This window comes from Mustelus asterias, unplaced genomic scaffold (assembly GCF_964213995.1).
Source record: "Mustelus asterias unplaced genomic scaffold, sMusAst1.hap1.1 HAP1_SCAFFOLD_326, whole genome shotgun sequence".
NCBI lineage: Eukaryota > Metazoa > Chordata > Chondrichthyes > Carcharhiniformes > Triakidae > Mustelus > Mustelus asterias.
In genome coordinates this window covers 158,004-185,021 of record NW_027590288.1, presented here as the reverse complement: position 1 = coordinate 185,021, position 27,018 = coordinate 158,004, and the positions used below count along the sequence as shown (strand labels likewise).

Here is a 27,018-nt window from a genome sequence, read left to right as displayed (position 1 = left end):
TGCTGTTTTCAAAATAAGTAAATTAGGCAGAAAGATTTAAAGGTGTAACAAGCTATGTCTCCCTGCTAATCACAAAAGAGGAAGCTATTAGAGTAATTAGTCAGCCTACATGAGATGGGACTCCATAGGGTTGAACCAAGGATCTGAAGAGAGTCCCCGGAAAAGGTTTTCTCAGGGTTCTCATGAGAGTCCGTGACCCAGAGGACTGGAGAGACTTTTCAGAAATGGGATAAAGGTAATCCTATTGATTACAGGTGAGTTAATTTAATATCTGTGGTTGAGAAAACGTTGGAATCCTTAAAATAAAACTGAAATTACCAGATGTCTCGCGGTAGATAAATTCATTGTAAGCAGCCAATGATGATTTCCGAAAGGAAGATTGTACCTGACAAACATTTTGAGTTCTTCGAGAGGGGTGACAGACCTGCGCGCAGCCCTGGGGACAGCAGGATGAGAAACCAAGGCAATGGATTGGTTTTGGGGATCTGCAATTGTTTAGAAGACCCCAGAGCTGCCGAGATGTACAGCGAAAGGTCCCCAGTGAGAGGAACCTTGGACTCTCCTGGAGGTGGAGGCGAGGCAATTGTGTTTACCATCAAAATGAAACTGCCAAAGCAGTCTGAGTAACTAGCAAATTAATAATTTGTGACAATCTCCTCTTAGCTATGTGATGTTAAGACAGAGAGTTCCTCCTTATTTCACTTTCAATGTAACAGAATACCCAACTGCCTACTAGTTTTTATTAGTACCTGGTTCCCGCAGCAATAGTTTGACGGGTTGGGCACAATTTTCAAGAGTTACTCAGTGTTCTTCAATCCAGTGTGAACTCTCAGCAAACCACAAGCAAGAAACAAAAGGCAAGAACTTGCAATTATTTGCTGCTTTACAGATCCCCTGCACATCCCAAACCATTTCACAGCCAAAGACAAAAGTTAAAGTTTTTTTATTCATTAGTCACAAGTAAGGCTTACATTAACACTGCAATGAAGTTACTGTGAAATTCCCCTAGTCGCCACATCCCGGAGCCTGTTCGGGTCAATACACCTACCCAGCATATCTTTCGGACTGTGGGAGGAAACCGGAGCACCCGGAGGAAATCCACGCAGACACAGGGGAGAACGTGCAGACTCCGCACAGACAGTGACCCAAGCCGGGAATCGAACCCGGGTCCCTGGCGTTGTGAGGCAGCAGTGCTAACCACTGTGTCACCGTGCCGCACTTTTCAGGTAGAGCCGCTGTTGTAATATAGGAACTGTGGAAGCTAATCTGTGTATAGCAAGATAAATGACCAGATCATCTGTTTTAGTGATACTGACTGAGGGATAAAATATTGGCCAGGACACCAGGAGGCCTCCCGCTTCTCTTTTTAAAAATAGTGTCATGGAATCTTCCTGTCTGAAAGAACAGTTGAGATAAGGGTCTGAAGTAAACCTTTCTTTTCCCAGGATAACTGCAGGCTGGTTCATAATAAGGATCAGCAGAACTCTGACACAGACTCATTCGGGGACGCTTGTGACAATTGTCCTAATGTTCCCAACAACAATCAAAAGGACACAGACAACAATGGAGAGGGAGATGCCTGTGACAATGACATTGATGGAGACGGTAAAACTAATTCCACACAAATACACCTTCCCTGTCCAGCCACGCCTGATGCTTTATGTGCTTGAAAACTCCACCTGCCAAAACCCCAGGGAGCTTTACCCTCACCCCCTGCCAGGCCCAGGGAAACTCTATTCCTGCCGCACCTCAAATCTCTGAGGCACTCTTTTTACCCAGCCCCTTTCCCAGGGACATTCTTCCTTCTCCAATCCCTGGGACATTCTTCCCAACCCCTCCCCAAATTTTACTGCACACTCTCCAGACACCTCAAAACTCTGGGGCAGTCGTCATCCAACCCAATCAAACACCAGGAACTCTATTCCTTAAGCTTCCAAAAGTTCCACCTCTGAAATCCCAGGGAATTCTACCCATGATCCTTGGGAAACAGTAGCCATCCCTTCCCGCAAACCCTGAAGAACTGTAACTCTTTCCACCCAGGTGAACTTACCCCAGAGGTCCCTGAGAAATGTATGTGTCCCACTGCCACCATCAACCTCTACCCTCCCTGAAGCTCCAGGAAATTCTCCTTCCCAATCCCCAGGGAACTGCAATAATCTTCCCCCACCCATGCCTGGCAGCATAAAACAGTAAGGAGTCTAACAACACCAGGTTAAAGTCCAACAGGTTTATTTGGTAGCAAACGCCACTAGCTTTCAGAGCGCTGCTCCTTCATCAGATGGAGTGGAAATCTGCTTTGCTTTTGAGGCAGGCAATATTATTCCCCCACAAGACACTGCCCCAAAATATTCTCCTGCTTATTATTTTATTTCTTTTCCAGGTATTCCAAATCTTCTGGACAATTGTGCAGGAGTTCCCAACCCTCTGCAGACAGACAGAGATGGTGATGGAATAGGAGATGCTTGTGATAGCTGTCCTGAGATGAGTAATCCCACACAGGTAATGCCTGCTTCCGTCCATAATCTCTTTATAAATAAATATTGTTCTTGATTTAATCAATAAAATACCTGCAGCAGAATCCAGATCCTACTCCGTGATCAGCGTTTGTGTAAAATTCCTGTTTCTTTCTGGTCACCTTTGTAGTCCCTGGGTGGGTTCTGTTCTTCTATATTTAACTTTCCAAATATTGATTGGAACCTTTGTAGGTCGAATAGTTCGGATGGGGCAGTTTTTGTGCAGTGTGTGCAGGAGGGTTTCCTGACACAATATGTGGATAGGCCGACAAGAGGTGAGGCCACATTGGATTTGGTACTGGGAAATGAACCGGGCCAAGTGTTAGATTTGGTTGTGGGAGAGCACTTTGGAGATAGTGACCACAATTCGGTGTCTTTTGTTATTGCAATGGAGAGGGATAGGGCCGTACGGCAAGGCAAGGTTTACAATTGGGGGGGAGGTAATTATGATGCGATTAGGCAAGAATTAGGGAGCATAAGCTGGGAACAGAAACTGTCAGGGAAAGGCACTAATGAAAAGTGGAACTTTTTCAAGGAACAAATACTGGGTGTCCTTGATAGGTATGTCCCTGTCAGGCAGGGAGGAAATGGCCGAGTGAGGGAACCATGGTTCACGAAAGAGGTGGAATGTCTTGTGAAAAGGAAGAGGGAAGCTTATATAGGGATGAGGAAACAAGGTTCAGATGGCTCGATTGAGGGTTACAAGTTAGCAAGGAACGAGCTGAAAAAGGGGCTTAGGAGAGCTAGGAGGGGACATGAGAAGTCCTTGGCGGGTCGGATCAAGGAAAACCCCAAGGCTTTTTACTCTTTTATGTGAGGAATAAAAGAATGACCAGGGTGAGGTTAGGGCCGGTCAAGGACAGTAGTAGGAACTTATGTATGGAGTCAGTAGAGATAGGCGAGGTGATGAATGCTTTTCTTCAGTGTTCACCAAGGAGAGGGGCCATGTTTTTGAGGAAGAGAAGGTGTTACAGGCTAATAGGCTGGAGTAAATAGATGTTCGGAGGGAGGATGTCCTGGCAGTTTTGAATAAACTGAAGGTCGATAAGTCCCCTGGGCCTGATGAAATATATCCTAGGATTCTTTGGGAAGCAAGGGATGAGATTGCAGAGACTTTGGCTTTGATCTTTGGGTCCTCGCTGTCCACGGGGATGGTGCCAGAGGACTGGAGAATGGCGAATGTTGTTCCTCTGTTTAAGAAAGGGAATAGAAATGACCCTGGTAATTATAGACCGGTTAGTCTTACTTCGGTGATTGGTAAATTGATGGAAAAGGTCCTTAGGGATGGGATTTATGACCATTTAGAAAGATGTGGATTAATCAGGGATAGTCAGCACAGATTCGTGAAGGGCAAGTCGTGCCTCACAAATTTGATAGATTTTTTTGAGGAGGTAACTAAGTGTGTTGATGAAGGTAGGGCAGTTGATGTCATATACATGGATTTTAGTAAGGCATTTGATAAGGTCCCCCATGGTCGGCTTATGATGAAAGTGAGGAGGTGTGGGATAGAGGGAAAGTTGGCCGATTGGATAGGTAACTGGCTGTCTGATCGAAGACAGAGGGTGGTGGTGGATGGAAAATTTTCAGATTGGAGGCAGGTTGCTTGCGGAGTGCCACAGGGATCAGTGCTTGGCCCTCTGCTCTTTGTGATTTTTATTAATGACTTAGAGGAGGGGGCTGAAGGGTGGATCAGTAAATTTGCTGATGACACCAAGATTGATGGAGTGGTGGATGAGGTGGAGGGCTGTTGTAGGCTGCAAAGAGACATAGATAGGATGCAAAGCTGGGCTGAAAAATGGCAAATGGAGTTTAACCCTGATAAATGTGAGGTGATTCATTTTGGTAGGACTAATTTAAATGTGGATTACAGGGTCAAAGGTAAGGTTCTGAAGACTGTGGAGGAACAGAGAGATCTTGGGGTCTATATCCACAGATCTCTAAAGGTTGCCACTCAAGTGGATAGAGCTGTGAAGAAGGCCTATAGTGTGTTAGCTTTTATTAACAGGGGGTTGGAGTTTAAGAGCCGTGGGGTTATGCTGCAACTGTACAGGACCTTGGTGAGACCACATTTGGAATATTGTGTGCAGTTCTGGTCACCTCACTATAAGAAGGATGTGGAAGCGCTGGAAAGAGTGCAGAGGAGATTTACCAGGATGCTGCCTGGTTTGGAGGGTAGGTCTTATGAGGAAAGGTTGAGGGAGCTAGGGCTGTTCTCTCTGGAGCGGAGGAGGCTGAGGGGAGACTTAATAGAGGTTTATAAAATGATGAAGGGGATAGATAGAGCGAATGTTCAAAGACTATTTCCTCGGGTGGATGGAGCTGTTACAAGGGGGCATAACTATAGGGTTCATGGTGGGAGATACAGGAAGGATATCAGAGGTAGGTTCTTTACGCAGAGAGTGGTTGTGGTGTGGAATGGACTGCCTGCAGTGATAGTGGAGTCAGACACTTTAGGAACATTTAAGCGGTTATTGGATAGGCACATGGAGCACACCAGGATGATAGGGAGTGGGATAGCTTGATCTTGGTTTCAGATAAAGCTCGGCACAACATCGTGGGCCGAAGGGCCTGTTCTGTGCTGTACTGTTCTATGTTCTCTATGATGGAGTCCATCTGCCTGAAGGGACGGTAAGACCTCATTAATCAGGAATAATGCTGCTCTAATCTGTAGGCATATCGGAGTTACCCAATCTCACAAGGTTTCAGCTGCTGTTCACCCGCCATTGATCCAGACCGGAATTCAAAGCCGGAAGCAGGCTGTGAAACACTGTTACCCAATGAAGGAAAATTCAGGGAAACATGTGCTTTGGGTGATGTCGGCGGGGATTATGATTAGTGCGAATAGTGTTGGTTGTGTTTTTGTTATTAAAGGTTGTTTTTGAGGTTTGTGCCTGGGGAGGTTTGTGCCTGGGGAGGTTTGTGCCTGGGGAGGTTTGTGCCTGGGGAGGTTTGTGCCTGGGGAGGTTTGTGCCTGGGGAGGTTTGTGCCTGGGGAGGTTTGTGCCTGGGGAGGTTTGTGCCTGGGGAGGTTTGTGCCTGGGGAGGTTTGTGCCTGGGGAGGTTTGTGCCTGGGGAGGTTTGTGCCTGGGGAGGTTTGTGCCTGGGGAGGTTTGTGCCTGGGGAGGTTTGTGCCTGGGGAGGTTTGTGCCTGGGGAGGTTTGTGCCTGGGGAGGTTTGTGCCTGGAGCAGCGTTTGGGGAAATTGTGTTTGGTGTGGTGTTTGGGGAGAGTTCTGTGCTACGTTGATTTGTCGATATTTGTACCCTGTCTTTAGACTGATGCTGATGATGACCTCGTTGGCGATGCATGTGACAACAATCAAGACAGGTATTACGCTCCATTCTAACGACCACATACTCGTATCCAATGCTCTAAGTGAACACCCTCAAGCACTCCCTCACTCACATATTCACACTGTCCTAGCTGTCTGTGATACTGTGCCATGCACATCAGAATGTCAATTTTCAGCCTGTGTAAATGGCATCAGTACTCATGGGTTAGGGTTGCTGTCTCTGATCATTATCCAGTGAACCCTCCTGCAAAGATCATAGGCCTTGCGTGTTGGATGAGTTCAGGATTAAGCTCAATAGTAATGCCCCTTGTCGTGGACCAGTCTGCTGACAGTCACTGCCTAACGAAAGCCTAATTATTCAGGATAGCAACACACATTACCCAGTTGCACGTTCTCACCCATTGAGTTATTCTCTAAGCCATAAATTGTATACACTGAGGAATATCTCATTGTAAATCTTCCTCCCATATTTACAATCACTATGCATAACTGAAGTTCAATTGGGACTGCTCCACAGTGACGTCCACTGCCCACAGCTGAAGTCGATGGTTGGGAGAAAGTTTTCAGATCAATGCCTTATATAGGGTTCTGGCCAAATGACAAACAGTCAGATTGGTGTCCTGTCTTGTTCCCCCCTGTTCCCAACATTCCAGTTCTTCTGCACATAAATAATTTCTCCCAACCACCACTCCACACCTCCACCGGACCAGGTCACTTTCTCCCAGCTCCTTCCACCATTATCCTGGTTTCTTTAACATCCTTTTCTACCATTCCTGCTCTCCCAACTTAGACTGTGTTCCTGCTCCCCTTCTGTGCCCCCTGACAATATATTGTATTGTGAGATGTTGACCCTGTGTGAGTGTGTGTGGGGTGAGATGTTGATTCGTGTGTGTGTGTGGGGTGAGATGTTGATCCTGTGTGTGTGTGTGTGTGTGATGGTGAGATGTTGATTCGTGTGTGTGTGTGTGTGTGGGGTGAGATGTTGATCCTGTGTGTGTGTGTGTGTGATGGTGAGATTTTGACCGTGTGTGGGGTGAGATGTTGACCCTGTGTGTGTGTGATGGTGAGATGTTGACCGTGTGTGTGTGTGTGTGATGGTGAGATGTTGATTCGTGTGTGTGTGGGGTGAGATGTTGATCCTGTGTGTGTGTGTGTGTATATACGTGTGGTGAGATGTTGATTCGTGTGTGTGTGTGTGATGGTGAGATTTTGACCGTGTGTGGGGTGAGATGTTGACCCTGTGTGTGTGTGATGGTGAGATGTTGACCGTGTGTGTGTGTGTGTGGGGTGAGATGTTGACCGTGTGTGTGTGTGTGTGTGTGTGTGTGTGTGTGGGGTGAGATGTTGACCCTGTGTGTGTGTGATGGTGAGATGTTGATTCGTGTGTGTGTGTGTGTGTGTGTGGGGTGAGATGTTGACCTTGTGTGTGTGAGATGTTGGCCCCGTGTGTGTGATGGTGAGATTTTGACCAGGTTTGGTTGGGTTTGGGTTGTAGCGATGGCGATGGGCACCAGGACTCCAAAGACAATTGTCCAGAAACTCCAAACAGCTCCCAGCTGGACTCTGACAACGATGGTATGGGCGATGAGTGTGACGATGATGACGACAACGACGGGATTCCTGACTATGGGCCATTGGGCCCCGATAACTGCCGCTTAATCGTGAACCCCAATCAGAAGGATTCTGATGGTTAGTGACTCAAACCAACTCTCCCACCATAAATAGGTCCAGTGCATGTTTTCAATGGTAGTGGGGCTGAGGTTTGAGGATGAGGGTGGGGTATAGGGATGGAATGGAGGTGGAGATCTGGGGAGGGGATGAATTTTGGGGAGAGGGAATTAATTTTATGGAGTTGGGCTAGATTTGAGATGGGGATATTGGCTACAGGTAATGGGGGGAGGCAGATGGGATTGATATAGATGTTTGATTCTGATGTTTTCCTCATCTTTTATGCCAGGTAACGGGATTGGTGATGTTTGTGAAAATGACTTTGATAATGATGCCGTCTTTGACCAGTTTGATGTCTGTCCTGAGAGTTCAGAGGTCACTTTGACTGATTTCCGAGCCTATCAGACTGTTGTTCTTGATCCTGAGGGTGATGCACAGATTGACCCAAACTGGGTGGTCCTAAATCAGGTAAATTTACTTTTTCTGCATCACTTTGTCTGTATTAATGCTTGTTCCCTCTTTCACTTTCTCTCTTTCTTTATCTTTCTCTAACTCATTAATGAGGAGCTGCTATAAAACCTTGGATCTCAGTCAAGACACTAATGTATTGGGTTGCAAACTATTGACGATGTACTAAGGCAGCAAAGAGGGTTCAGGGTGCACTGGATATTGCTAGACCAAAAATGGGGTCTTGTTTTTATAGAACACAGGGGTGATGTGCTCGAAGTGTTTAAAATTACAAAAGAGAGGGATGAGTAGATAGAAGTGGATCGTTTCCAACAGTTATCTGGAACAAAGTGCCACAGGTACAAGACTGAATGTGAGAGTTAAGTGGCAAGGTGGTTAGCACTGATGCCTCTCAGCGCCAGGGACCTGGGTTCGATTCCCGGCTCGGGTCACTGTCTGTGTGGAGTCTGCACGTTCTCCCCGTGTCTGCGTGGGTTTCCTCCGGGTGCTCCGGTTTCCTCCCACACTCCAAAGATGTGGGTGAGGTGGATTAACCATCCTAAATTGCCCCTTAGTGTCAGGGGGTCTAGCTAAGGTAAATGCATGGGGTTCTGGGGATTGGGCCTGGGTGGGATTGTGGTCAGTGCAGACTCGATGGGCCAAATGGGCCGCCTTCTGTACTGTAAGATTCTATGATGGGTTTTTTTTAAGTTTCAGAACCGAAGACCGGGGAAGTGTTTAGTTGTGAAGCTGTGAAATTCACTTCCAGGGCTAGTGATTGATGTAGAACTGGTCGACATTTAGGATCAGAATGGACTGAATAGAGTCATAGAGGTTTACAGCATGGAAACAGGCCCTTCAGCCCAACTTGTCCATGCCGCCCTTTTTTTTAAACCGCTAAGCTAGTTCCAATTGCCCGCATTTGGCCCATATACCTCTACAACCATCTTACCCATGTAACTGTCTAATAGGTGGATGAAGGCCAAGGAACACATTGCGTAGTAGTTAGAACTATTGATCTGAGTGAAGGACAAACACAAGTGGATTGGTTGGCCTGAATGGCCTGTTTTTGCCTTGTAAATTTTATGGATTTCTAGGTACTGTTACCATTGTCTGGAGTGGGTGTTTTAGCGTCAGCATCTCATCAGTGTTTATGTGGATAATTGGCGACAGCTGAACAACTTTCTGTCCCCATTTTGAGAAGTGGACCCAAAATATGATCATTGGAGTAATGGCATGGTAACAAGGTACACACGCAATAGACTCAACAGCTCATTTTGAAGAGATTGCTGCCAAATCCTTGGTAACATAGAACCATAGAACATTACAGCACAGAAACAGGCCTTTTGGCCCTTCTTGGCTGTGCCGAACCATTTTTCTGCCTAGTCTCACTGACCTGCACCCGGACCATATCCTTCCACACCCCTCTCATCCATGTACCTGTCCAAGTTTTTCTTAAATGTTAAAAGTGAGCCCGCATTCACCACTTCATCCGGCAGCTCATTCCACACTCCCACCACTCTGTGTGAAGAAGCCCACCCTAATATTCTCTTTAAACTTTTCTCCTTTCACCCTTAACCCATGTCCTCTAGTTTTTTTCTCCCCTAGCCTCAGCGGAAAAAGCCTGCTTGCATTCACTTTATCTATACCCATCATAATTTTATACACCCTCTATCAAATCTCCCCTCATTCTTCTACGCTCCAGGGAATAAAGTCCTAACCTATTCAACCTTTCTCTGTAACTCAGTTTCTCAAGTCCCGGCAACATCCTTGTAAACCTTCTCTGCACTCTTTCAACCTTATTAATATCCTTCCTGTAAATGGGTGACCAAAACTGCACACAATACTCTAAATTCGGCCTCACCAATGTCTTATACAACCTCACCATAACATTCCAACTCTTATACTCAATACTTTGATTTATAAAGGCCAATGTACCAAAAGCACTCTTTACGACCCTATCTATCTGTGACGCCACTTTTAGGGAATTATGTATCTGTATTCCCAGATCCCTCTGTTCTACTGCACTCTTCAGTGTCCTACCATTTACCTTGTATGTTCTACCTTGGTTTGTCCTTCCAAAGTGCAATACCTCACACTTGTCTGCATTAAAGTCCATCTGCCATTTTTCAGCCCATTTTTCTAGTCGGTCCAAATCCCTCTGCAAGCGTTGAAAACCTTCCTCACTGTCCACTACACCTCCAATCTTTGTATCATCAGCAAATTTGCTGATCCAATTGACCACATCATCATCCAGATCATTGATATATCTTGACCACAACTCCACGTTTGAATCTCTCAGGCCATCCCATAACGCTGAATAGAATCATAGAATCCTTACAGCACAGAAGAGGCCATTGGGCCCATCGAGACTGGACCAACACTCTGACAGAATATCTTGCCCCCACTCTATCCCCATAACCCCACACATTTTCCGTGGCTAATCCAGCCTTCAGCATCCCTCGCAGGCCTTGGGAGTTTCTGACTTGCCAACTCCAAACTAACTTTTGTGTTTTTGTGACAGGGAATGGAGATTGTTCAGACTATGAACAGTGACCCTGGACTCGCTGTCGGTAAGTTGCAATTTGTTCAATCAGTGAAATGTTGGGGTCAACAGTGGTGGCCCAAACTGGACTAACTGAGAACATAGAGTGGTTTCATTTACCTGCCATCACTGGGGATTTACTGTTGAACTGGATCCAAACATCTACATTAGAAGTTCAGATGTTTCCGATTGTCCCCTATATTTGATGGGGACAATGTAGAGCAGTGGTGGGCAACCTGAGCCAGAAGTGGTCTATCTGGGTTCTGAGTGCAGCCCATGAGACATTTTGTTGACTGCTGCCCATGAGCTGGGTTGCCACATTCTGCTGATTCCTGCACGGATAGTGGCTTTGCTACTGGCCTGACTGAAGTGATAAGAACATAAAGCAAAGGCGAGTGAAGTGAGGAGCATTCTGATTCCACACAAGATTGACTGTGAGAACCGTGCGTTTTTGTTTTTACCATTCGAAGTTGAAGACAGTTCTATTAATATACGAATGATTAACATAAGATCTAGGAGCAGGCGTAGGCAATTCAGCCCCTTGAGCCTCCTCTGCCACTTAATACAATTATGGCTGATCTCATTTCGGCCTCAGCTCCACTTTCCTGCCCATTCAGCAAAGCACTTCAAACCCCTGCTAATCAAAAATCTCCTATCCACTATATCCCCCTCTTCCTTAAATGTACTCAATGTCCCCACATCCTCCGTACTCCTGGGGTAGTGAATTCCACAGGCTCACGGCCCTTTGAGAGAAGTAACTTCTCCTCATCTCTGTTTTAAATCTGTCGCCCCTTATCTTAAAACTCTGACCTCTTGTTCCAGATTGCCCCACAAGAGGAAACATCCTCTCCATGTCTACTTTGTCAATCCCCCCTTATCATCTCGGACACCTCAACTAGATCTCCCCTCATTCTTCTAAACTCCAGGGGGATATAGGCCTAAACTGCACAATCTCTCTTTGTAAGAAAACCCCTCGCCTCTGGAATCAATCCAGTGAACATCCTCCGAACCACCTCCAATGCAACTGCATCCCTCCTCAAGTAAGTGGACCAAAACTGTTCATAGAATCCCTACGGTGCAGAACAGGCCATTCTGCCCATCGAGCCAGCACCCACAACAGTCCCATCCAGATCCTATCCCCTTAGCCCCACATATTTACCCTGCTAATTCCCCTGACACTAAGGGGCAATTTAGCATGGCCAATCTACTTAACCTGCATACCTTTAGACTGTGGGAGAAAACCGGAGCACCTGGTGGAAACCCAAGCAGACAAGGGGAGAATGTGCAAACTCAGCACACACACTGACCTGAGGCCAGAATTGAACCCAGGTTCTTGGCACTGTGAGGCAGCAATGCTAACCTGTTCACAGATGTTAAACTAATTGGCCTGTAGTTTCCTATATTTTGCCCCTCTTTTTGAATAAGGGTGCTACATTACCATTTTTCCAATCCACCAGAACCTCTCCCGCACTCAGGGAATTTTGGATAATTGAAACTAATGAATCCACTATCTCAAGCGCCACTTTCTTTAAGACCCTAAGCCATCAGGTCCTGGGGACTTGCCTGCTTTCAATCCCAATAGTTTGCTAAGTCCTTTTTCTCTCAAGCACTCAATATAACTTATTATGAAATATTAATGTGTAGTAATTATTCTTATTGATGGGGTCATGGTTAGTGAACAAGTCTGATTTCAATCTTGTGGCCAACTGAGATGAAGGGGCGCCACTCATGCAGCCCACTCAATACCTGAGGCTAACCATTACTGGTGCAGAGTGAGATTTACACTGTATCTAAGCCCGTGCTGTACCTGTCCTGGGAGTGTTTGATGGGGGACAGTGTAGAGGGAGCTTTACTCTGTATCTAAGCCCGTGCTGTACCTGTCCTGGGAGTGTTTGATGGGGACAGTGTAGAGAGAGCTTTGCTCTGTATCTAACCCGGTGCTGTACCTGTTCTGGGAGTGTTTGATGGGGACAGTGTAGAGGAAGCTTTACTCTGTATTTAACCCCGTGCTGTACCTGTCCTGGGAGTGTTTGATGGGGGACAGTGTAGAGGGAGCTTTACTCTGTATTTAACCCCGTGCTGTACCTGTCCTGGGAGTGTTTGATGGGGACAGTGTAGAGAGAGCTTTGCTCTGTATCTAACCCCGTGCTGTACTTGTTCTGGGAGTGTTTGATGGGGGACAGGGTCAAGGGAGCTTTACTCTGTAGCTAACCCTGTGCTGTACTTGTTCTGGGAGTGTTTGATGGGGACAGTGCAGTGGGAGCTTTACTCTGTATCTAACCCCATGCTGTATCTGTCCTGGGAGTGTTTGATGGGGACAGTGCAGTGGGAACTTTACTCTGTATCTAACCCCGTGCTGTACTTGTTCTGGGAGTGTTTGATGGGGGACAGTGCAGAGGGAGCTTTACTCTGTATCTAACCCCGTGCTGTACCTGTCCTGGGAGTGTTTGATGGGGACAGTGCAGTGGGAGCTTTACTCTGTATCTAACCCCGTGCTGTACCTGTCCTGGGAGTGTTTGATGGGGACAGTGTAGAGGGAGCTTTACTCTGTATCTAACCCCGTGCTGTACCTGTCCTGGGAGTGTTTGATGGGGGACAGTGCAGAGGGAGCTTTACTCTGTATCTAACCCCGTGCTGTACCTGTCCTGGGAGTGTTTGATGGGGACAGTGCAGTGGGAGCTTTACTCTGTATCTAACCCCGTGCTGTACCTGTCCTGGGAGTGTTTGATGGGGGACAGTGTAGAGGGAGCTTTACTCTGTATCTAACCCCGTGCTGTACTTGTTCTGGGAGTGTTTGATGGGGACAGTGTCGAGGGAGCTTTACTCTATCTAACCCCATGCTGTCCCTGTTCTGTATCTAGCCCTGTGCTGTCCCTGTCCTGGGAGTGTTTGATGGGGACAGTGTAGAGGGAGCTTTACTCTGTATCTAACCCCGTGCTGTCCTTGTCCTGGGAGTGTTTGATGGGGGACAGTGTAGAGGGAGCTTTACTCTGTATTTAACCCCGTGCTGTACCTGTCCTGGGAGTGTTTGATGGGGACAGTGTAGAGAGAGCTTTGCTCTGTATCTAACCCCGTGCTGTACTTGTTCTGGGAGTGTTTGATGGGGGACAGGGTCAAGGGAGCTTTACTCTGTAGCTAACCCTGTGCTGTACTTGTTCTGGGAGTGTTTGATGGGGACAGTGCAGTGGGAGCTTTACTCTGTATCTAACCCCATGCTGTATCTGTCCTGGGAGTGTTTGATGGGGACAGTGCAGTGGGAACTTTACTCTGTATCTAACCCCGTGCTGTACTTGTTCTGGGAGTGTTTGATGGGGGACAGTGCAGAGGGAGCTTTACTCTGTATCTAACCCCGTGCTGTACCTGTCCTGGGAGTGTTTGATGGGGACAGTGCAGTGGGAGCTTTACTCTGTATCTAACCCCGTGCTGTACCTGTCCTGGGAGTGTTTGATGGGGACAGTGTAGAGGGAGCTTTACTCTGTATCTAACCCCGTGCTGTACCTGTCCTGGGAGTGTTTGATGGGGGACAGTGCAGAGGGAGCTTTACTCTGTATCTAACCCCGTGCTGTACCTGTCCTGGGAGTGTTTGATGGGGACAGTGCAGTGGGAGCTTTACTCTGTATCTAACCCCGTGCTGTACCTGTCCTGGGAGTGTTTGATGGGGGACAGTGTAGAGGGAGCTTTACTCTGTATCTAACCCCGTGCTGTACTTGTTCTGGGAGTGTTTGATGGGGACAGTGTCGAGGGAGCTTTACTCTATCTAACCCCATGCTGTCCCTGTTCTGTATCTAGCCCTGTGCTGTCCCTGTCCTGGGAGTGTTTGATGGGGACAGTGTAGAGGGAGCTTTACTCTGTATCTAACCCCGTGCTGTCCTTGTCCTGGGAGTGTTTGATGGGGGACAGGGTCAAGGGAGCTTTACTCTGTAGCTAACCCTGTGCTGTACTTGTTCTGGGAGTGTTTGATGGGGACAGTGCAGTGGGAGCTTTACTCTGTATCTAACCCCATGCTGTATCTGTCCTGGGAGTGTTTGATGGGGACAGTGCAGTGGGAGCTTTACTCTGTATCTAACCCCGTGCTGTACTTGTTCTGGGAGTGTTTGATGGGGGACAGTGCAGAGGGAGCTTTACTCTGTATCTAACCCCGTGCTGTACCTGTCCTGGGAGTGTTTGATGGGGACAGTGCAGTGGGAGCTTTACTCTGTATCTAACCCCGTGCTGTACCTGTCCTGGGAGTGTTTGATGGGGACAGTGTAGAGGGAGCTTTACTCTGTATCTAACCCCGTGCTGTACCTGTCCTGGGAGTGTTTGATGGGGGACAGTGCAGAGGGAGCTTTACTCTGTATCTAACCCCGTGCTGTACCTGTCCTGGGAGTGTTTGATGGGGACAGTGCAGTGGGAGCTTTACTCTGTATCTAACCCCGTGCTGTACCTGTCCTGGGAGTGTTTGATGGGGGACAGTGTAGAGGGAGCTTTACTCTGTATCTAACCCCGTGCTGTACTTGTTCTGGGAGTGTTTGATGGGGACAGTGTCGAGGGAGCTTTACTCTATCTAACCCCATGCTGTCCCTGTTCTGTATCTAGCCCTGTGCTGTCCCTGTCCTGGGAGTGTTTGATGGGGACAGTGTAGAGGGAGCTTTACTCTGTATCTAACCCCGTGCTGTCCTTGTCCTGGGAGTGTTTGATGGGGGACAGTGCAGAGGGAGCTTTACTCTGTATCTAACCACGTGCTGTACCTGTCCTGGGAGTGTTTGATGGGGGACAGTGTAGAGGGAGATTTACTCTGTATCTAACCCCGTGCTGTCCTTGTCCTGGGAGTTATTGATGGGGGACAGTGTAGAGGGAGCTTTACTCTGTATCTAACCCCGTGCTGTACTTGTTCTGGGAGTGTTTGATGGGGACAGTGTCGAGGGAGCTTTACTCTATCTAACCCCGTGCTGTACCTGTCCTGGGAGTGTTTGATGGGGACAGTGTAGAGGGAGCTTTACTCTGTATCTAACCCTGTGCTGTCCCTGTTCTGTATCTAGCCCTGTGCTGTCCCTGTCCTGGGAGTGTTTGATGGGGACAGTGTAGAGGGAGCTTTACTCTGTATCTAACCCCGTGCTGTACCTGACCTGGGAGTGTTTGAACTCCCTGTTATTAATGATATGATAATAGTAGGAATATAGTCCTACTTTACGAAAGGTAAAGTAACAGATATTTGATTATGTTTTACTGAGCCGGTGTTTGACACTGCCTAACTCTATCCGAGGGGTTTGTGTGGGGTTTGCTGATGCAAGAACTGAGACTGTTGACTCCACTTTTCTCATCTCCTTTTGCAGGTTACACTGCATTCAATGGTGTGGATTTTGAAGGCACGTTCCATGTGAACACTGTGACAGACGATGACTATGCTGGATTTATCTTTGGCTATCAGGACAGCTCCAGCTTCTACGTGGTGATGTGGAAACAGACAGAACAGACATACTGGCAGGCTATGCCATTCCGTGCGGTAGCTGAACCTGGTCTTCAGCTCAAGGTGAAACAAATGCACCAAGCTGTGAGAGACAGACCTGTCCCTGCCAACTTAGTAACTACAATCCTGAGCTGTAAAAGTCTGCCATGGCTCCTGCTCCTGATCACCATCCAGTGACCTCTTGGTGGGGAATGTGTGGGTTGTGGACTATGACTGAACAGTGATTCTTCCAAACATTTGATGGCCTGATTGTCCTTCCACAAGCCCCTGATTTGAGAAACGTCAGACACAAGGATCCACACTATGGGTCTAACTTGGGCATTAGCCCAGAGGATCCCAAGCACATCTACACTTAGTAGGGAACTGTGTCTGGAATCGGGGACAAAGTCCAGCTGCTGCTGTAGTCCTATGGAGTCACTGCCTGGAGGGTCCTTTCAAAATATAGTATCTGGAACTCTCCAGAACACATGATCTCTGGTGGAGCTACAGAAAACAAAACGCCTCTCCAGCCTTGCTGTCTCTCTTTCAGGTGGTCAGTCGAAGAGAGCCAGAAAATGGGTGACTGCCAACTCTGCTGGATTCCTCTGCAAACAGACTGTCCCTTCTATTTATCTGCCTGGAACATTAACACTATTCCTGCGCCCTGCCTCCCTCATCTCAGGAATTTCCAATCACCCACCTGCCTGAGCCACAGGAATCCCCAATGCCCCTTCACCCTCCCCTCACACCTCCCTCTGCCCCTTGCTTCCAGGTGTCTCTGCCCCTTCCTCTGCCCACCTCCTCCTGATGTGGAGATGCCGGCGTTGGACTGGGGTAAGCACAGTAAGAAGTCTCACAACACCAGGTTAAAGTCCAACAGGTTTATTTGGTAGCAAATACCATAAGCTTTCGGAGCAATGCTCCTTCGTCAGATGGAGTGGTCTCCATCCACTCCGGATGGAGTTAGCACTGCTGTCTCACATTTGCTACCAAATAAACCTGTTGGACTTTAACCTGGTGTTGTGAGATTTCTTACTGTGCTCACCTCCTCCTGCCCAGGTGTTCCACTTTAAGGGGTGAAGGATTAGTTATGCTGTAATGGATCTGCCTTGTACTAGGGAAGGAGTTCAGGGGTCAAAGCAGAATGAATCAGGCTCAGAGTCTCCTCCATTCAAACGCCGTGCTTGGCCACTTTGATCCCTGCGAGGACATCACCAGTATATTGGACTTCAGCACAGTGACAAACAGACCCTTCAGGAGATGAGGGAACTGAGTCTGAGCATTCACAAGGGTGACAAGCTGACACAGTGGTTAGCACTGCTGTCTCACAGCTCCAGGGACTCGGGTTCGACTCCCAGCTTGGGTCACTGTCTGTGCGGAGTCTGCGCGTTCTCCCCGTGTGTGCATGGGTTTCCTCCAGGTGCTCCGGTTTCCTCCCACAGTCCGAAAGACGTGCTGGTTAGGGTGCATTGGCCGTGCTAAATTCTCCCTCAGTGTAACCCAAACAGGCGCCGGAGTGTGGCGACTAGGGGATTTTCACAGTAACTTCATTGCAGTGTTAATGTAAACCTTACTTGTGACATTAATAATAAATAAACTTAAATACTCAGTGTGTTCATTGTTGGAGCCTCCACACAAACCGTGCTGGACATTAACACACACAGTGATCTAAGAGTTAATCTAATCAATGGGATTGGACAAACCATTTAGATATTATGTTTGTGATGATGATGATATATTGTTTAAATTGGTAACTTGTGCTTGCTTTGGGTCCCAATCAGGCAGTGAAATCAAAGAGTGGCCCGGGTGAGCACCTCAGGAATGCATTGTGGAATACTGGCAGCACCCAAGACCAGGTCACGCTGCTGTGGAAAGATCCCCGTGATGTGGGTTGGAAGGACAAGACGTCCTACAGATGGCAGCTGATGCACAGGCCCCAGGTCGGCTATATAAGGTGAGCTATAGGGCCATAAGATCACATGTAGAATGCACACCAGTATAAGTCACAGCCCCCACAGCACATGCTGAGCCTCACATAAATGCAGTTTGTATTAATGTAGCACATGTGGTTCACAGGTCAAACAGAATTTGACACCGGGTGGGATTTCCCAGATCTTAACTTGGCCAAGTGCCAGACTTGATATTGTGTGCTGTGACAGGATGAATTATTGAGCTCAAAACAAAGGCACCCTGCTGTAGCAGCGACCACAATAAGCTTGTTTACAGCTGAAGGGTCCCGGTCCACGAGAGCTGCTGGTTGATTCTCTTGGAGATCGGTATTGATTCATAATTCTCCTTTAAGAACTCTCGGTTTGCAACAATGAGCTTTCTGGTGGGTTTCAAACAGTTCAGCTTTGATGAGAAGGTGCCCAGGAGAAGAAAAATGAAAGATTGGGTAAATCTGTTGCCCCTGAGGCATTGTGTTGTCTCACTGACTGTACAAAATCCTTTAACATCCAAAATCTGGATTCTGTGATTTTCTGTCTGAGAGCTCCGGAGATTCTGTCTCTGTCAAATAGCATGTGTCATTTGCAAGTGCAACAGAGTAGCTTCTATAGGCCAGTGTGCTTTGCTTAGCAAAATGTTCTTTTCTAAAAAGTACAGTACGTATATTTGTCCAGTCCAAATGCCTCCTTCTTACACTCCACCCCCCCGGTTCAAACCCATGCTTGATAAGGAGGGCTCGCACCGTGCATGGTGCTAATGACTCTGGGTCAGCGAACAATCATCATCAACTCCCAGTGTCATTCAGGAGAGAGACTCTTCATCAAACTGACCTAAGATGGCGCCCTCAGTGTACCTGAACAGGCGCCGGAGTGTGGCAACTAGGGGATTTTCACAGTAACTTCATTGCAGTGTTAACGTAAGCCTACTTGTGACACTAATAAATAAACTTTATCGAGGTATACAAAATTATGAGAGCCATAGGTAGGGTAGATGGTAAGAATCTTTTCCCCATGGTAGAGGTGCCTGAGATGTCTGTGTCGATACGTGCGATCTGCTTGGAGATCCTCTCCACTCGGAGCCGGCAGTTTGCTGTGTCGATGGTAGCCATGATGAGGTGTTTAAGACCAGAGGGCATAGGTTTGAGGAGGACTAAGTGGTTTAAAGGGAATCTGAAGGAAAAACTTTTCACCCAGAGGATGGTGGAAATATGGAACATGCTGTGCGGTGGACGCAGGTACTCTCGCGACACTTAAGTTGCCACGGCCAAGTGCTGGCAAATGGGATTGGTATAGATTGGGATTTGATGGTCGGCATAGACATGATGGGCCAAAGGGCCTGTTTCTGTGCTGTATGACAGGGTCACTGAATGTTTTTAAGGTAGAGGTTGATAGATTCTTGTTAGGCAAGAGATTCTAAGATTATCAGAGGTAGATGGGGAATGTGGAATTCAAAACAAACAGATCATCCATGATCTTGTTGAATGGTGGAGCAACTTGAGGGGGCGAGTGGCCTACTCCTATTTCATAAGTTTGTATATTTTCCTGCCAGGGGGAACACATAGCACTGGTAATGCTTCCTTCCTACCCCCAGGATTGTTGGCTTGATGCGCACCAAGATGGGGGAAATCTATTGTGCCTCTGCAAGGTGAAGGGAACACTATTCCTGTTCCACATTCCTCCCTCGCTATCATTCCCATTCCCATTGCAGTGCAGCACCAGAAGTTTTTTTTTAGGTGGGGGGGTTGGGGGGGGGGGGGGGGGTGCAGATTTGCTGACAGTAAATGGAATGCAAGTGGTAGGTTAAAGTGGGGAGGGTCCTCAGCAGAGCTGAAAACCTGGACATTTAATCAATCTGGAGTAAACCGCCAGGACACTGGGATGTTTAGTGAAAAACCCCAAGCGTGCTGGTAAAACTGGGATCTTTGGTCACCTCTAGAACTGACGGGCTGTTTCTAGAACTGAGAAGCTGAGCCGAGGAGTCTACTGTTGCCTTTGCCTCTGTTTATTTCCGTGGGCATGTGTGCTGCGGCTGTTAGTCACCAGGGGGAGTTATGGTCACCACAAATTCCACCTCCTAACCCACCCCCCCCCCCCCCCTCCACCCCCCACTCCCCTCCACCCCCCACACACACACAATTAAAAATGTTTTTGCCGATTGGGGTTGTGTTTTGTCATTCTGGTGAATGCTGAACACATTCTCCAGACACAAAAGACATCCCTTCCTCTCTGGTTACACAGTCACTCTCCCATGGCAACGGGATCCTGGCAGGTCGCTTTGGGGCCCCCCGTCTCTATTATCATGTAAATCTGGAGACAATGGCTGACTGGCTGAAGTTACCGTTTGGAATCTGGGTTCTCCATCGTCAGATCAGCATGACTCCAGCTTTCAGCAGTTTCCACTTCTTTCTTTGTTAGACTCACTCTGTCCTTCCATGGGTTCAGGGCCCGAAAGCAGACTTGGAAAAGGATTCACTTTGCTGCAATATGCAATTAAAGACAGAGACACAGAGGGAGAGAGAGAGAGAGTGAAACACATTTACAGGCTGAAAGGTGAACACGCACACAAACCACCTGTGCAAAGTTAGAGACTAAGAAACACATACATAGAATCATAGAAACCCTACAGTGCAGAAGGAGGCCATTCGGCCCATCGAGTCTGCACCGACCACAATCCCACCCAGGCCCTACCCCCACATATTTTACCCGCTAATCCCTCTAACCTACGCATCCCAGGACTCTAAGGGGCAATTTTTTTAACCTGGCCAATCAACCTAACCCGCACATCTTTGGACTCTGCACATACAGTGGAGGCAGAGACACAAAGATGGAGAGAGAGGCACAGTGCAGAATCAGAGGCACAAGTCAAGAGACAGAGAGACACTGCAGTTACAGAGAGTGCAGAGCTGAGTTCCAATGTCTGATGAAGGGTTATCCTGACTCAAACCATTGGCTCTGTTCACTCGTCAGGTGGGTGGGAGTTCTGATCACAAACAGGGCACAAAGACACAAACTCAATTTACATGAATAATGATTGGAATGTGAGTCTTTACAGCTAATCAAGTCTTAAAGGTACAGGCAATGTGAGTGGAGGGAGCATTAAGCACAGGTTAAAAAGATGTGGATGAATGAACACCGCTCGACAATCACCAGGCAAGACTGTTCTCTTCCTGTGGGGGAGCACGTCAGCGGTCATGGGCATTCAGCCTCTGATCTCCGGGTAAGCGTTCTCCAAGGCGGCCTTCACGACACACGACAGCGCAGAGTCGCTGAGCAGAAACTGATAGCCAAGTTCCGCACACATGAGGACGGCCTAAACCGGGATCTTGGGTTCATGTCACACTATCAGTAACCCCCACAGCTTGCCTGGATGTGCAAAATCTCACTAACTGTCCTGTCTGGAGACAATACACATCTCTTTAACCTGTGCTTAACCCTCTCTCCACTCACATTGTCTGTACCTTTAAGACTTGATTAGCTGTAAAGACTCACATTCCAATCATTATTCATGTAAATTAAGTTTGTGTCTTTGTGCCCTGTTTGTGATCAGAACTCCCACCCACCTGATGAAGGGACAGCCCGTTCCGAAAGCTAGTGTGGCTTTTGCTACCAAATAAACCTGTTGGACTTTAACCTGGTGTTGTGAGACTTCTTACTGTGTTTGCCCCAGTCCAACGCCGGCATTCCACAGATTCTGTCAGACTCGCTGGGATTTTGCAGCATTTTCTGTTTTTGTCCCAATGTCCGCTGGTTGTCTGTAACATCTTTGGCACTGACTGGATGAGTCTCTCTCTGGGTTAGTGTACACTGCTCTGGTATGTGATTTCCCCTCATCATAGAATGAAGGAGGCTACCCATAGCCCATTGTGGCTCTGCAAGAGAGCCTCGGCTAGTCCCACTACCCCGCCCTTTCCCCCTAGCTCTGTGACTTGTCTCTCTCCAGATGGTTTTCCAATTCCCTTTTGAAAGCCAGGATTGAATCTGCCTCCACCACACTTCCAGGTATTGCAGATTCTAACCACTCGCTGCAAAAGATTTCTGTGAAAAGTATTTCCAAAGATTAAATGTTGAGGGTCTGTTTCTGAGGGGCTTTAATGTTTCTGTTGTGTCGGCTGGTGAGCTTGATCAGCAAGCATGTTCTCCCCGCCCCCCAAACACGCACCACACTCTAATTGACTGCTCTTATTCTTTAGTGAAACTGTACATTGGGATCAATATCTGATTACTCTGCTGCCTTCTGATCTGAACCTTTATCTTAATGAGCCTTCAGACCTGACAGCCTCCACTTTTTTTTTTAAACAGTAAAGGTCTGTCTGTCCCAAGAGGAGGAGGAGTCGGGTTCAAAGGTTACACAGCCAAATGGCCAGAACCCACCTTACAGACTGACTGACCCTGCTGTGTATTCCATTTGCAATTAGACTGCTCTGACGACACCAGACTGTGTGCAGCCAGGAGTTTTACAACTGCGTAGCTGTTATGGGCTCCTAAAAGCTGAGGGCAGAGATAAATATTTCTCTCAATTGATCAGTTGTTTCTTCGTCCCCTTCCAGAGTTAAACTGTACGAAGGACCTAATCTTGTGGCAGATTCGGGCGTCACAATCGACACAACGATGCGTGGAGGGCGTCTCGGTGTCTTTTGCTTCTCCCAAGAGAACATTATTTGGTCAAACCTGCGCTACAGGTGTAACGGTGAGTACAGCTGTGGCCAGTCGCCCCAATGGCCACAAATTATTAACCCCAAGTAGCGCCAACAGAAATAAATGATTGGGGCGTGAAGGGGACATGTGCTTGATTCTTTCACTCACTTGTACTTTCTCACCCACTTCTCTCTCAGACACAATTCCCGACGATTTTGAACCATTTCGAAAGTTGCTGCAGCTCGGCCTGTGAGGACATTGAAGATCAAAGAGGTTCTCGTGCCAGGTGGCTTCAGGCACCGCTGTCAATCATTTCCAGAATCAGTGAATTGGGCCCAATTGCGACAAAGAATTTTTAAAAACTCCAAACACAAAATAAAAAAAAAGAAAAGAAAATAAGAAACCTGGCTGGGGGTGTTAATGTCAAAGTAAACATTGGCCTCGGGTTAATCCAGGGGATTGGGGATTACAAGGAGTGACTATGAAGGCTTGGGGGTTATAAAAACATATGCACCAGGAGTAGGCCTGTTCCGCCATTCAATAAGATCATGGACGATCTGATTGTAACCTCATCCCCACATTCCCGCCTACCTCTGATAACCTTCCAGGGTACTGCATGGGATAAGTTTGCACTTAACAGATTTAGCATGGTTTCCATTCCAATAACAGATGTTAATAGATGTTTTCTTTCTCAACCTCTCTCTCGCTTCAGAGATTCTGGTTCACAGGATTGTCCCCCCTCACGTCCCCACTGTCTTTGGAACAGACTTTGTCTGCTGGCTTCACTTGCTTCTGATGCGGAGATGCCGGCGTTGGACTGGGGTAAACACAGTAAGGAGTCTAACAACACCAGGGTTAAAGTCCAACAGGTTTATTTGGTAGCAAACGCTACTAGCTTTCGGAGCGCTGCTCCTTCATCAGGTGATCTCCCACTCACCTGACGAAGGGGCAGCGCTCCGAAAGCTAGTGGTGTTTGCTACCAAATAAACCTGTTGGACTTTAACCCTGGTGTTGTGAGACTCCTTACTGTACTTCACTTGCTCCAGCCAGGCCTCTTTAGTTTCTGTTTTTAATTTTCTAAGCGGGGGGAGCAGTGGGAGCACATCAAATCATGTTCCTTCTCTTCCAGAGGTCTCAATGCACCCCAGTCAGCCCAGAAATGGTGAACATTGTGTGCCTTGGTAGCGAGGTGAAATTACTCTTACCTGGTTCAGTTCTTACAATGTACCCTAGGGATTTAAATTTGGTCCGTTCCTATTTCTCATTTACCTGTGGCCTCTTGGTAAACAATCCTCAAGCACAACATTAGTTTTCACGTGCACGTTGGCGACCCCAGTTCGACCTCTCCACCCTCCACGGTTCTGACAGCCAGTTCTCAATGAGCAGGAGTTTCCTCCTCTTAAATTGGGAAAACTGAAACCATTGTTTTTAGTTCCTGTTCCAAACTCCATCCCTTTCCTGGAAAGATCTGAGACTAAACCAGTATGTTTGTAATCTTGGTGTCATATTTGATCCAGAGAGGAGTTTCCAACCACATACTTACGCCATCACTAAGGCCGCCTGTTTTGACCTCCATAATGTTGCCTACATTTACCTCTGTCTCAGCTCATCTACCTCTGAAACCCTCAGTCATGTCTTTGTCACCTATTCCAATGCACTGCTAAACATCTAATCTCCATAAACTTAAACTAATCCAAAACTCTGCTGCCCATCTCTTAACTTGCAGTAAGTCTATCACCTCTGTCACCGACCTACGTTGACTTTGAGTCGAGCAATGTCTTGACTTTAAAATTCTCATTGTTGTTTTTGAGCCTGGCTACTGCCTTTCCCCTCCTGATTTCTGTAATCTCCTCCAGTCTCACAACCCTCTGAGATAGCCGTGCTCATCCAATTCTGGACTCTAGAGCATCTCCAATTTTAATCACTCCAACTGGTGGCCATGCGTTCAGCTGCCTGGGTCCCAAGCTCTGGAATTCCCACCCTACACTCTCCTGCTCTGTACCTCATTTACTTCCTTTAGGATACTTCATAAAACCTCCCCCCTTTGACCAAGCCTTTGGTCATCTAACCTAATACCGGATGTGGCTGAGCATATTTTATTTTTCTCCAGTGAAGTGTCTTAAGATGTTTTATTATGTTGAAGATTCTATAAAAATATAAGTTGTTCTCTTTACTGAATCTCAGACGAAGCAACTTGAACTGAGAGAGTCCATGAACTGGGACTCCAACACAGTTACGTACCTTAGACTGATATTATACCCAGACTCCCCTCACACATGGCTCACCAGGACCAAGCCAACAGCATTCACCACAGATGGGGACACACGGTCTGGCCACATGCAGACTGGGTTTAAACCTGTGTCCCAGGTCTGCGCGTGTTCCTGGTATGTGTTCTTGGCTCACATGCCCTAGTTTCTGATCTGCTGGGTGAGGAGTGAGGACAAGTTGTGGTTTTCGCTGGGGACCAGGAGGCTCCGAGAAGCGATTAAGCATCTGGCAGTTCAAGTGATGTGGGCCCTGAGATGTGTAATCCTCTCAGACTCTGGCCGGGATGAGTGCAATGCCTTTAAGGAAAGACTCGATGCAAATTACAGCCCTCCCAACCTTAGAATGAAAGGAAGTCCCTGTACTCCAGCAGGCCACATCTGATCACAGCAGCTGCCACCCTGTGGGGAATTCCAGCCTGACCGGGAGGCCGGGACGAGTGCAATATTGGAAGGTAATGAGACAACAGTGCACCTCATCCCGCACCAGCCAGTCAGTTGGAGTAACAAAGTGCTTCTTCAATATGATTCTGTGACACTGCCACATCAACCTGAAGGAGATAATGGCAGAAAATAACCAAGGAAGAATGGGTGAGGAACGATTCTGAGCATTTTGCCCAGAGATAAAGTGGCTGAGTTGGAACAAGCAAGTCATAGGACCAATGTTCAACATTTGTTTAGATTATTTCAAAAGCACTCATTCTTTTTCATTGATTGTGATCTTTAGAAGAAGATTGTGGGTTGAGTGTTCCAGCTCCGAGATCTTATTAATAAAGAAGGAAGGAGCTATGAAGTTTCAATGTATATCCCATCTGAAGTGCAGTCATTTTGTTATACAGGGAACAGAGCAGTGTTGGGAGTAGACAGACCACTGCCCAGTTGAAATCTATCACTATGGTAATCGGAATCACTAATTTTACTATATGGATCCCTGGATTAATATCACTGGGAATCCCTAGATTAGACTCTCCATGGTGATCCCTGGATTAATCTCTCTGTGGGGAATTCTGGATTACTTTCTGTGGGGAATTCTGGATTAATCTCTCCCTGGGGATCACTGGATTAATCTCTATGGGGAATCCGAGATTAATCTAATTTCCGTCAGGATCCCTGGATTAATCTCTGCAGTTCTCAAGATTAATCTCTCTGGAGTGTAGGGATCCCTGGATTAATCTCAATATGAGGGACCTTGGATTAATCTCTCTGGGGTGTGGGGATCCCTGGATTAATCTCTCCCTGCGGATCCCTGGATTTTAATTTCTCTCTGGGGATCACTGGATGAATCTCTCTGTCGAGATCCCAGGATGAATCTGTGGGGATCTCTGGATTAATCTCTCTGTGGGGATCACTGGATTAATCTGTCGAGATCCCTGATGAATCTCTCTGTCGAGATCCCAGGATGAATCTGTGGGGATCTCTGGATTAATCTCTCTGTGGGGATCACTGGATTAATCTGTCGAGATCCCTGATGAATCTCTCTGTCGAGATCCCTGGATTAGCTCTCCCTGAGGATCCCTGGATTAATCTCTGCAGATCTCAAGATTAATCTTGATGTGGGGTTAGGTTGATTGGCCATGCTAAAATTGCCCCTTAGTGTCCTGAGATGCTTGTGTTAGTGGGTATATATGTAGGGATATGGAGGTAGGGTCTGGGTGGGATTGTGGTCGGTGCAGACTCGATGGGCCGAATGGCCTCTTTCTGCACTGTAGGGTTTCTATGAATCTCTCTGAAGTGTGAGGATCCCTGGATTAATCTCAATATGAGGGTCCCTGGATTAATCTCTCTGGAGTGTGAGGATCCCTGGATTAATCTCTCTGGAGTGTGAGGATCCCTGGATTAATCTCTAGGGTGTGAGGATCCCTGGATTAATCTCAATATGAGGATCCCTGGATTAATCTCTCTGGAGTGTGAGGGTCCCTGGATTAATCTCTCTGGAGTGTGAGGGTCCCTGGATTAATCTCTCTAGGGTGTGAGGATCCCTGGATTAATCTCTCTGGAGTGTGAGGATCCCTGGATTAATCTCTCTGGGGTGTGAGGGTCCCTGGATTAATCTCAATATGAGGATCCCTGGATTAATCTCTCTAGGGTGTGAGGATCCCTGGATTAATCTCTCTGGAGTGTGAGGATCCCTGGATTAATCTCTCTGGAGTGTGAGGATCCCTGGATTAATCTCAATATGAGGATCCCTGGATTAATCTCTCTAGGGTGTGAGGATCCCTGGATTAATCTCTCTGGAGTGTGAGGATCCCTGGATTAATCTCTCTGGAGTGTGAGGATCCCTG

General features: G+C 47.3%; 1 protein-coding gene across 2 annotated transcripts in view; it reads left to right on the top strand.

The window, feature by feature from the left end:
* thbs3a (thrombospondin 3a) overlaps positions 1 to 22,836 on the top strand; it is a 50,278-nt gene extending 27,442 nt beyond the window's left edge. For both annotated transcript variants that reach the window (XM_078204413.1, XM_078204412.1), the window contains exons 14-23: positions 1,446 to 1,605; positions 2,381 to 2,499; positions 5,786 to 5,838; positions 7,299 to 7,492; positions 7,761 to 7,939; positions 10,443 to 10,491; positions 15,779 to 15,975; positions 17,673 to 17,845; positions 22,385 to 22,524; positions 22,670 to 22,836. In XM_078204413.1, coding sequence (XP_078060539.1) covers positions 1,446 to 1,605; positions 2,381 to 2,499; positions 5,786 to 5,838; positions 7,299 to 7,492; positions 7,761 to 7,939; positions 10,443 to 10,491; positions 15,779 to 15,975; positions 17,673 to 17,845; positions 22,385 to 22,524; positions 22,670 to 22,725 — 1,320 coding nt within the window. In that variant the 3' untranslated portion in view covers positions 22,726 to 22,836. The remainder of the gene's footprint in view (positions 1 to 1,445; positions 1,606 to 2,380; positions 2,500 to 5,785; positions 5,839 to 7,298; positions 7,493 to 7,760; positions 7,940 to 10,442; positions 10,492 to 15,778; positions 15,976 to 17,672; positions 17,846 to 22,384; positions 22,525 to 22,669) is intronic.
* The last annotated feature ends 4,182 nt before the right edge of the window (positions 22,837 to 27,018 follow it).